Source organism: Trichechus manatus, unplaced genomic scaffold (assembly GCF_000243295.1).
Source record: "Trichechus manatus latirostris isolate Lorelei unplaced genomic scaffold, TriManLat1.0 scaffold00221, whole genome shotgun sequence".
NCBI lineage: Eukaryota > Metazoa > Chordata > Mammalia > Sirenia > Trichechidae > Trichechus > Trichechus manatus.
This window is the reverse complement of record NW_004444157.1, coordinates 73,108-84,725: the sequence shown is the minus strand read 5'-3', so window position 1 is coordinate 84,725 and position 11,618 is coordinate 73,108. Positions and strand designations below refer to the sequence as shown.

The 11,618-nt window shown below is 41.1% G+C and overlaps 1 protein-coding gene across 1 annotated transcript; it reads right to left on the bottom strand.

The window, feature by feature from the left end:
• Positions 1-3,317: 3,317 nt before the first annotated feature.
• Positions 3,318-4,323, bottom strand: LOC101361146 (protein BEX3). The gene is made up of 2 exons (XM_023742878.1): positions 4,273-4,323; positions 3,318-3,963 (listed from the first exon to the last, which is right to left on the bottom strand). Exon 2 carries the CDS (start codon positions 3,914-3,916, stop codon positions 3,575-3,577), a length of 342 nt encoding a protein of 113 aa, XP_023598646.1. The 5' UTR covers positions 3,917-3,963; positions 4,273-4,323; the 3' UTR covers positions 3,318-3,574.
• Between the last annotated feature and the right edge of the window lie 7,295 nt (positions 4,324-11,618).

Below are 11,618 nucleotides of genomic sequence, written 5' to 3'. Positions count from 1 at the left end.
CCTATTGTATTCAATACATGTATTCGCTTAATGTTCTCACATTTGCCAACTGAGAGTGGACCTGCTGAAATGTGATGGCCAATACCTTGACAGTTTTGAAAACCAGGAGCTAACTGAAAGTTGATCAAATGTGATCCAATTAGCCTTGATGAGTGGAACGGAGAGATTGAAAACAATAACTAACATGACAAGCTGAAACTGTTTCCTTGGCAGGGGCTTTATAAGAAGCAGTATTCCTCAGAAGAGGCGCTGAGCCTGGCCTTTATCACGACTACAGGATAATGATTGAAAAAAAATTACAAGCGCTATCTCGGGATGATTAGATTGTGGTTTTGTTTATATTCTTCCTATAGTTTCTGCATGATCCAAATATGTATCATGACCTTGCATTACATAAAAATTATAAAAAGCATTACATTTTAAAATGTTCCCCAAAGAGACTTTTGAAATATGAGAGTATAAAGAAAGAAATGCAGCTCACACCACACACAGACACAAAAATGTTAATTGTTGTTATATACTAGTTGCTTAGCTAAATTATAATTGATTAATAATTAAATTAGTAAAGAAATTAGTAAGTAAATACATTATTACAGTACTAAATGTCTACTAAGTCAGGCAGTGTGCTAGAAACTAAGCTACAGGGTGATTAGGACAAAATCATTGTTGTGAATCAGGCACAGTCTTGCATGGAAATGATCATGTCTAATTTGTTCAATAATTTTGTAATTATTATTAGACATTCATTATTGATAGTAAATTCATGATAATGAATTAATTTGATAGGATCTTTGGAAAGAGAAATAAAACAGTATCAATTTAAACAGAGAAACATTGTTTCATGCAATCCAATTTTAGAAATGTTATATTTTCCAAAAGTGTGTCATCAATTGTGGAATCAAGTAAGTAAGCTAACTTCAAGCTAATATCTGTAAAATGATGCAATCATTGCCAGTGTTTCTCTCTGTCTATATTGTTTAAAACTCAGATGCATCAGAATCACTTGGGGAACTGTGAAAACCATAGTTCCTGATTCAGGTGAGTCAGAGGGTGAAGGTGGGGGTAGGGAGTAGTTGGTGGGCGGGGCACCCAAGTATCAGCATTTTAAACATTCTCCCTAGGTGATTCTGATGCTGGAACATACAGGTTTTTCAGAAAAGATTACAGGTTTTATGTCAGAAACTTTCCTTCCTACGTTCACTTGGAACTGAAAAGTAATACTTTCTGGATAAGTAAAGTTGCTTGCCCTAAGCCACTTAGTTAGGGTCAGGACAGTATTGAGCTGGGTTCCTAACTCCATCATAGTTAATTAATCAATCAGAAGAATTAGTAGTCAAATATATACTAAAACAGGCACTATACTAGAAACTGAGCTCCAGGACGATTCAGACAAATCATTGTTCTGAACTGGGCACAGGCCTGCATGGAAATGATAATGGCTAATATTTACTATAGTTAAGGTCTTACAAAGCAGTTTATCGTGTTTCAGGTGAGGATGGGTTGGATATGGGAAGGGATTGTGTTTCACTTTTGGCTAAAATGTGTCCCCCGGTGTAATTTACATGTCTGGGTAACTGTTAAATTGGTTGGGCAGGCCTGCCAAGGGTCTCCGTGGAAAAATTTCATGACAACGGTACAAAGACTGGAAAAAGCAAAGCCTTCAGACTGTTTGTGTTTTGGAGGTCTGTAGTAGTGTAATTCTGAGCACAGCGTGGTTTCTGACACCTAGGTGGGTCTCCTGAGCCAGACCTTAGTGCATTCATCTGAGTTCTCTGAAGAAGGGGGGCACAAAAATAAAAACAGAAAGGATTATTTTGCTAAGAACCAGTGTTATCCCAAGAACAATTGGGATGGTACTCATTTGGATAAATATCCTCTAAAGGTCAGAGGGTTATTCTTTACACCTCTATAGGGGCCAAAGGGGGATTTGGCTCACCAGGGACTTGATAGAAATCAGTGGGTTTATTACCTTGAGGACTCCAGCACATCAGCCACTGTAAGCAGAAGGGACAGGATCCAGCAGAACGGGAAGCATGCCCAACTGACATGGCAGTAATCAGGGGAGCAGGAAGATGGCAAATTGTCAGAGGAATGACATGGTGGAACTCACAGTATTTGGGTTTAGACTTGTGAGCATGAGTGCCAACTCCCTTCTGCCCTTCCCAAGTACCTGATGGGGGCCAGGGTCCTGTCAAATGCTGCTACTTGAATAGGAGCCAGCCCAACACAGTTCCACACCTTGTCCATTCCATTCAGCAGCCCAGTTAGGCAAACCTTGTTCCCCATTTCATGGAAGAGAAAACTGGCCCTGGGAGATATATACCCCAGAGACATTTTCCACCCCTGGGGTTTATTGGTAGGCATTTGAGCCACTTTAGCATCATAGTGGATACTGCTGCAACTGCCTAAAAAACAAGGAAGTTGGTCTGCACCACATTTGAGTGTCAAGAGCCATTCATATGAGAAGGTGCTTCCCAGAGGAGTGATTGTGTGAAAATTTTGTGTTTTGGCTTCTGTACAGCAAGATCAGGCTTGCAAGCACGTTTACCATTTGCTTTGTGTTATTGGGAAGGTACGGGTACTGGCATTTGGAAATATTCAAGTAAATGAGTTATTTTTGGGGTGAAAACAGTTTGTGACACACTTCCTGAGTCATGGTACTGATATGTACCACGTGTGCAATGTGCTTCATGGAACATGGTACCAAAATGGCCCACTTGCATTAGCCACCTCCCTGCTGAGATTGTTTATAAAGTGCTCACCTTCTGCTGAGATCTTTTATAAAGCACTTAACTCCCTGATGGCATCTTTTATACAGTTCCTGGGCCATGGTACCGATAGGTACCATTTGTGTGATGTACTTCATGGAACATGGTACTGATACGGACTGCTTGCAATTGGCACCCCGTTTTTTTCAAATAATAAAAAACTACCAACAAACAATGATTCAGCAGTCATTCCACTAGTGAAAAAAACATGGCAAAAACCCAAAATTCATCCTTTAAACGGTTAAAGAAATGTATCTGTAATAAAGGGAGGGTATATTCCAGTTATGAAGACTGGAAGATCCTTAAGGTTTTGTTGAAACAGTATTTATTATGTGCCTATACTGCATTCATAGGCTCACTGAAAAATCTTTTTCATTGCTTCTCAAGTTCCAGACAATAAAAGAAAAAGTTACATATCATCCCACTACACAGAAATGGTCCCCAGTTAACACTCTGGTGTATTTAATTTCAGATTTTTGGGGGTTCATATGTTATGTATAAGTTTCCATTTTTTTAATGAGACAATCCTAAGTATACAGATTGCTTTCTAATTGCTTTATTAACTTTACATCTTTCCATGCAAATAGGTGAAACTCGACTGCTGACAGAAACTTATACTGGGTGCGAAGGCAATCTTCATTTAGAAGCTGGTAACAACACATTAGATCTACCTAACACATAAAAATAATACAAGGTTCACAGCAAACAGATCAGCAAAGGTGTATCAGGAAAATGCAAAGAAACAGAAAAAAAAAAAAAAACCCCAGCAGGAATCACAGTATTCATCTCATGGAAAATGACAGGAGTCAAGGCATAAGGCAAAATTCATCATGATGGTCATGGTGATTAGAGAGCTCCCCCATTAGGATACGCAGACAATTCCTCAACTGCAGCTCCCTAAGTTTTCTCCTGATTTCTCTCATCTCCTCCATGAACATTTCCATATCATCTCCATCTCCACCCATCCTATCGTTGAACTGCCTATTGGGTATGGCCCACCGAAAATTAGGGGCCAGTCGGCGAGCCTGTCCTCGCCTGTTATTTCCTGCAGGCTGATGGCCTTCGCCCCTCCCCAAAGGGCGAGCTTCCTCTCCATTCTGTATGGGGGCCTGCTCCATTTCTTCATTTTCCTGGTGCATATTTGCCATGATGAAATTTTCTTTTCCGGGTTGTTGTTCTTTTAACACAAGTATTCCTAAAAGACAAAAGCAAGAAGAGCAAAAGAATGCTTGGTGTACTGACCAGCGGGATTCAGAGCTCTGGAATTCAAAAGGGTGGTTTTGTAAAATTTCGTTATTTCCCACCTGAAAGGACTCGCGCGTCCTCTAGGGGGCTCCCAGTCCTCTCCCCTCCCTCCCCCAAGCCCACCATTTTTTCCTACCGCTCCATCGCCAGGCGTCTGCAGGCACCAAAATGGAGGACGGGGCGGGGCAGGGGGTGACTGGGGTCTCAGACTAGACTGGGCTGTGCCCCGCCCCCGCCCCCTATGGTCCCTCGCACCGACCTGGGCCTATCCTGGCAGTCTCCTCCTCCTCCCGATCCTCGCCGCCAGGTGTGCTGCTGCGACCAGCAGACCAAAGACCTGCAGATATCTGGCCGGGGGTTGGGGGTTGACGGGGTGAGTGCTGCTGCGGCCGAGCGCTCGGCGCCGCCCCTCCGCCATCCGGCCCCCTCGCACCCGGCCGCCCTCACCGCCCGAGCCCTCCTCCTCCTAGCACCCTGTTTACCCAATTTACCCCTCCTTCTCCGCCCTCTTAATTCATCTCCAGCCCCCGGTCCTCCTCGCCTTCTAAATACCTACAATGGTGGAAGAGGGCAGTGTTTAAAATAGACCATTCACCCTCTGTGGCTCTATTTCCCTCTGCTGTGATTCATTTCCACACCCCTGCTATCAAAATCTTTTATAGCAAAGTGGGCATGGGACACGAGGAGCGGAGATTGTATAAGGGGAACGCTTGCTAGCATATACCTGTGTATGATATTCTTATACCTCTTGTCCCCAAAACCACCCAAAATGCACCTTGGATAAGGAAGGACTGTCAAGAACGCAGATCCTGATCTACTGAGGATTTGGCCCTCAGTCGCCAGTTATCCTGGCCCCAGGGCTCCCCCAGGCTGTTCCAACCCTAACACCTGCGGAGTTCCAAACAGTTGCTTTACGCTCATTCTTTGAGCAGAAGTTTTTCGTCTTGCGTAATAGGAATTAGTCCTCAGAGGACACAAAAGGCAGGAAGAAAGGGCTTTGGGCCCAGGTAGACTCCCGGCATGTGACAGTCACGTCACAGGTGAGTTCAGGCTCCCAAGCCTCCCTCCTACTCCCAAGCAGGGTAACCGACATTCCTTCCTCTCTCCCTTCATCCTGGATCTGGAATGTCTCTTTTTTCACTTTGGCATTTCAGGAGGCCAGAAGTAGTATGTGCCTTTCTCTGATTATCAGGGAGAGGCATCATTTTCTCTTGGGGTTATTGTCCATTCAAAATCCTTGTGGAATTATCTTTCTTTCGCCTCCCTCCAACCTGTTTCCCCCACCTTTCCTCCTTATTGTCTCTATTTTCCCATTACCTGCACGGAAATAGCCAGAAAGTGGGGTTATCAGGAAAGGATGCTGGGAGTGGAAGTGGGACATTGACTTTATTCTGTGTGTTTGTTTTTAAATTTTAAATGCTTTCTTTTTACATTAAAGAAATATAAGGATTACATACTTATTTGAGCAAAATGAGTATTTACCTCAAGATATCTCTTTTCGTTGGGGTGCTTTGTTATTTGCCTAATTTAACTTATATCAAATAGAACGTTTTTTCCATGAGCTAAAAAGGAAAGCAAATTTTTAAAACATGTTTAAAAATTGTTCACAATATTTAAGACACTCTTTGGGGAGAAAAGTAATTTATAATAAAAAAAATAAGATTTTCTACTAAATAGGGAAGGCTTCTTAATTTAATTATGTTTCTATTTATCAATTAGAGAATGTTGCTAATCGTAATCCCCAAATAGCATATTTTTTAAAACAAGCTAAACGGTTTAAAAATTTAAAACCTAGATTTTTCTAAAATAAATCAACATTTTATGTGTCTGTAAATTAATCTCTGGAGAATCTAACAAGTGTCTTGTTTTTGCCCCTTTTAGAAAGATAATTTCTTTTCTAATTCTGGGAATGTTTTAATTTTCATAAATAACTGGTTCAGTTGTGCTTTGTTAGAGGGATGTAGCCTGCTAGGTCTCTCAGCTCTGGTCTCCTTACCTCCAGGGAACCCAGGATGAGCTTGCTTCAGGATTGCTGCCTGCCATTCCACCCCCATCCCAGTGGCCCCTAAACCAGGCTTAAGCCGGTGTCCAAGGAACTCTCATCAGCTGGCCATACTGATTAACCTAGACCACCTATTCTCAACTGGGGAAAGCTGTGGACCACTGAAGTTCTATAAAAGTTTGTGCATGTTGGGAGTAGTGGAGTATGTACAGTTTTGTGGAAAGAGACTTTGTACCTTAGGAACCTGAGAAACCCTGATACATGAGCAAAGCGATGTTGTTGTTGGTTGCCATCGAGTTGATTCCAACTCATGGTGACCCCATGTGTGTAGAGTAGAACTGTGCTCCATAGGGTTTTCAAGGCTATGAGCTTTTGGAAGAAAATCTCCAGGCCTGTCTTCTGAGGTGCCTCTGGGTGGGTTCAAACTGCCAACCTTTCGGTTAGTAGTGCTTAACCAGAGACTCCAAGGTGACCTTATGAGGAAGCTAAAGAGTCCTGTTAGCACAATGGTTAAGTGCTCAACCGCTAACCAAAAGGTTGGTGGTTCAAACCCACCCAGCGGCTTTGCGGAAGAACTGGTAATCTGCTTCCATAAAGATTACAGCCAAGAAAAACCTATGGGGCACGTCTGCTCTGTCACATGGGGCTACCATGAGTCAGAATAGACTCGATGGCACCTAATAACAACAGCAACAGCGCTGTGAGGTAGAGACAGGACATAGGAGGTGAAGGGGATGAAAGAGAAAGAAGAGTCAAACAGCAGCTGAGCCCCATTAATGGCAGAATACTGGAGTGCTCCAGGTCCTGGCTCCCAAAGGTCCATTAGAAATTTGCTGTCTGTTCTTAGATTCCTTTGAGATCATAGTGTACTTTACTGCCTCATAAACCCTCCCCATAGATCCTGCCTCAGCTGAGCTAGCCTGAGTCTTTATTCCTTACAACCAATGAGCCTAACTGAAACAATGGTTATCTGTAATCTGTTAACAACAACAACAACAAAAAACTCGTTACCTTTGAGTCGATTCCAACTCATGGCGACCCATGTGTTACAGAGTAGAATGGCTCCATAGGGTTTTCTTGGCTGTAATCTTTACAGAAGCAGACTGCCAGGCCTTTCTTCTGTGGAACTCCTGGGTTTTCCAACTGCCAGATTACTAGTCAAGCCCAAACCGTTTGTGCCACCCAGTGATCTTTACCTGTAATCAAATATTCCTAAAAATCAACAAGAGAACAGTGGTTACCACAGCCTGAAAACTCCATGAAAGCATATCAATAGGATGTTGACCAAAGGAGAAATATATGTGGAGAATAAGTCTTTTAGCCTCACTAGGGGTAAAAATATACAAAAACTTGAAGGCGCTGTCAGTCACCTGTCAAATTAGTGATTTTTTTAAAAAAAACATACTATCCATGTTATATAAGGGCATTCACATAGACTGTTAATACACATGTAAATTGGTTAAATTATTTTGGAGGCCCTTTTCGCAATACAGAGCCCTGGTGGCGCGGTGCTTAAGAGCTCGGCTGCTAACCAAAAGATCAGCAGTTCGAATCCACCAGCTGCTCCTTGGAAACCCTATGGGGCAGTTCTACACTGTCCTGTAGAGTCACTATGAGTCAGAATTGACTCAATGGCAACAGATTTGGTTTGGTTTTGGGGTATGGCAATACACATAAAAAGTTTAAAAAATTTTCAGACTTAGACCTTGCATTTGCACTTTTAGAAATGTTTCCTTAGGATATAATTATGGTTGTGCAGAAAAATTTTCATAGTGGCCTGGTTTATGATAGCAAAAACACACAAATAACCTAAATATTATTAAACAACTGGGGATTACGTGAATAAATTACTGTTAAAGTCATGTAATGAAATACTATGTTGCTTTTTAACATGCTATAGTACTTTTAATGACATGGAAATATTCATATTGCATTATTAGTTGCATTATTAAAACATGTATCCTATGGCCCAGTGTGGTAACTAAATAAATTCATTGATATACATGTGTCTTAGTTTGCTGGGGCCCTGATGACGCAGTGGCTAAGAGCTCAGGCTGCTAACCAAAAGGTCAGCCAGCAGTTTCCAATCCACGAACTGCTCCTTGCAAACCCTATGGGGCAGTTCTGCTCTGTCCTATAGGGTCGTTATGAGTCCGAATCGACTCAACGGCAACAGGTTTGGTTTACAGGTCTTAGTTGCCAGTGCTGCTATAACAGAAATACCACAGGTGGGTAGCTTTAACAAACAGAAATTTATTTTCTCACAGTTTAGGAAGCTAGAAGTTCCAATTCAGGGCGCTGGCTCTAGGGTTAGGCTTTCTCTCTCTGTTGGCCCTGGGGGAAGGTCCTTGTCTCTTTTTAGCTTCTGTTCCTTGGTTCCTTGTCAATCTTCATGTGGCCTGTATCTTCCCCTCTTTTTGTGCTTCCTTCTCTGTGCCTAATCTGCTCTTTTTATATCTCAAAGGTGACTGGCTTAAGACTCACCCTACACTGATATGGTCTCGTTAACATAACAAAGAAAGTCCTACTGCCAAATAGGATTACATCCACAGGCAGAGAGGTTTAGGATTTACAAACACATATTTTGGGGGACACAATTCAATCCATAAAAATGTGTATGTGTGTGTATATGTACACATACAAACACATTTATATATGTGTTGTATATATACAGGAGTCCCTGGGTGGTGCAAGTACTCAGCTAGTAACCAAAAGGCTGGCTGTTCAAATCCACACAGAGGCATGTTGGAAGAAAGGCCTAGCAATCTGGCAATCTACTTCAGAAAGATCACAGCCACTGAAAACCCTATGGAGTGCGATTCTACTCTGAAACAGAACAGCAGCAACTGTTTTTTTTAAAATGTATATATACACACATAAATACACATATATATTCCTAATGTTGAAATTGTATTAATATTCACAACCAAAAAAAAACCCCATACCCATTGCCATCAGGTTGATTCCAACTCATAACAACCCTATAGGACAGAGTAGAACTGCCCCATAGGGTTTCCAAGGCTGTAAGTCTTTACAGAAGCAGATTGTCACATCTTTCTCCCTTGGAGTGGCTGGTGGGTTCGAACAGCCTACCTTTCGGTTAGCAGCTGAGCGTTTAACCACTGTGCCAGCCACCAGGGCTCCTTCACAACAGTGAATGAAATCCAGATAATTTGTAAAATATGTATTTCATTGTTCTATGTATGTAATTCAATAAATTGTAGAAAATTAGAAAACATAAGAATTACAAACATGAAAATTTACAAAAATAATCCATAGTCACAAAACTACTGGGTACTTTTAACTTTAAATATTTTAGTATTTTTCCCAACTAGCATTCAGTTGTTGAGATGCTTCAAAAGAACAGATGCAACGTTGGAAATGCTCATTTGTCTATGCCAGGAAATTTGGAAGACCGCTACCTGGCCAACAAACTGGAAGAGATCTGTATTTGTGCCCATTCCAAAGAAAAGTGATACAACAGAGTGCAGAAATTATCGAACAGTATCATTAATATCACGTGCAAGTAAAATTTTGCTGAAGATAATTCAAAAAACGGTTCCAGCAGTACATTGACAGGGAACTGCCAAAAATTCAAGCTGCATTCAGAAGAGGACATGGAATGAGGGATATCATTGCTGATGTCATGTGAATCTTGGCTGATAGCAGAGAATACCAGAAAGATGTTTACCTGTGTTTTATTCATTACATAAAGGCATTCAACTCTGTGAATCATAACAAATTGTGGATAACATTGCGAAGAATGGGAATTCCTGAACACTTAATTGTGCTTACGGGGAACCTATACATAGACTAAGAGGCAGTTGTTTAAATAGAACAAGGGGATACTGTGTGGTTTAAAATCAGAAAAGATGTGCATCAGGGTTGTATCATTTCACCATACTTATTCAATCTGTATGATGAGCAGATAGTTCCAGAAGCTGGACTATATTAAGAACGAGGCGTCAGGATTGGAGAAAGACTCATTAACAACCTGCGATATGCAGATGACACAACCTTGCTTGCTGAAAGTAAATGGGACTTGAAGCACTTACTCATGAAGATCAAATACCACAGCCTTCAGTATGGATTACACCTCAACATAAAGAAAACAAAAATCCTCACAACTGGATCAGTAAGCAACATCATGATAAACGGAGAAAATATTGAAGTTGTCAAATACTTCATTTTACTTGGATCCACGATCAACACCCATGGAAGCAGCAGTCCAGTGATCAAACGACGTATTGCATTGGGCAAATCTGCTGCAAAAGACCTCTTTAAGTATTAAAAAGCAAAGAAGTCACTTTGAGGACTGAGCTGCGCCTGACCCAGGCCATGATATTTTCAATCGCCTCATATGCATGCAAAAGCTGGACAATGAATAAGGAAAACCAAAGAAGAATTGATGCATTTGAATGATGGTGTTGGCAAAGAATACTGAATACACCATGGACTGCCAGAAGAAGGAACAAATCTGTCCTGGTAAAAGTATAGCCAGAATACTCCTTAGAATCCTTTGGACATGTCATTAAGAGGGACCAGTCCCTGGAGAAGGACATCATGCGTGATAAAGTAGAGGGTTAGTGAAAAAGAGGAAGACCCTCAATGGAATGGATTGACATAGTGGCTGCAACTATGGGCTCAAACATAGCAGTGATTGTGAGGATGGTGCAGGACCAGGAAGTGTTTCGTTCTGTTGTACATAGAGTTGCTATGAATCGGAACCAACTCCATGGCACCTAACAACAACAATAACAATACAACTTACGTTACTATGGTTATGAAGTAGGATTCAAAATATTTCAAAGGTAAATTTGACTAGGTTAGATTTTTACCTTATATGCTACCTTTAGAATCCTGGTTTGCTTGAAATGCAATTCCAGTACACTAAAATGTCCAGTCAGGAGTGATAATGAAGAAAAAAGGTCTGTAATGGACATGTGAGTTTAGGTTGACAATACCTAGTAATCACCTAATTTATATTTGTTGAATGAATGAATAGATTAAATGATGTTTCAGAGTCATCAAATAAATTAAACTGAGGGTTTTTTGCCCCTTACAGAATTTTTTTTAAATTTTTTTATTGTACTTTAGATGAAGGTTTTCAGAAGAAATAGATTCTCATTAAACAGTCAGTACACATATTGTTTTATGACATAGGTTAAGAACCGCACGACGTGTCAACACTCTCCCTTCTCGACCTTGAGGACCTTTCTTTTGGTGAAAATATACATAGCCAAAGTTACTCCATTTCAAAAGTTTCTACATGTACAATTCAGTGACATTGATTACATTCTTCCAGCTGTGCTGCTATTTTCACTATCCTTTTCCAAATTATTCCATCACCATTATCTTCAACTCACTGTCCCCTAGGCTTCCCATCAAACCTGTTGAATTGCTGTTGTCAATTTGATCTCACATAGATAATTCTTTTTTTTTGTACCTTAGATGAAGGTTTGCAGAACAAATAGTTTCTCATTAAACAGTACACATATTGCCCTATGACAATGGTTAACAACCCCATGACATGTCAACACTGTCCCTTCTCAACTTTGGGTTCCCTATCACTAGCTTTCCTGTCCCCTCCTGTTTTCTAGTCC

Excerpts from the sequence above, each read along its gene's own strand:
- LOC101361146 (XM_023742878.1), bottom strand. The coding sequence starts at position 3,916 with ATGGCAAATATGCACCAGGAAAATGAAGAAATGGAGCAGGCCCCCATA.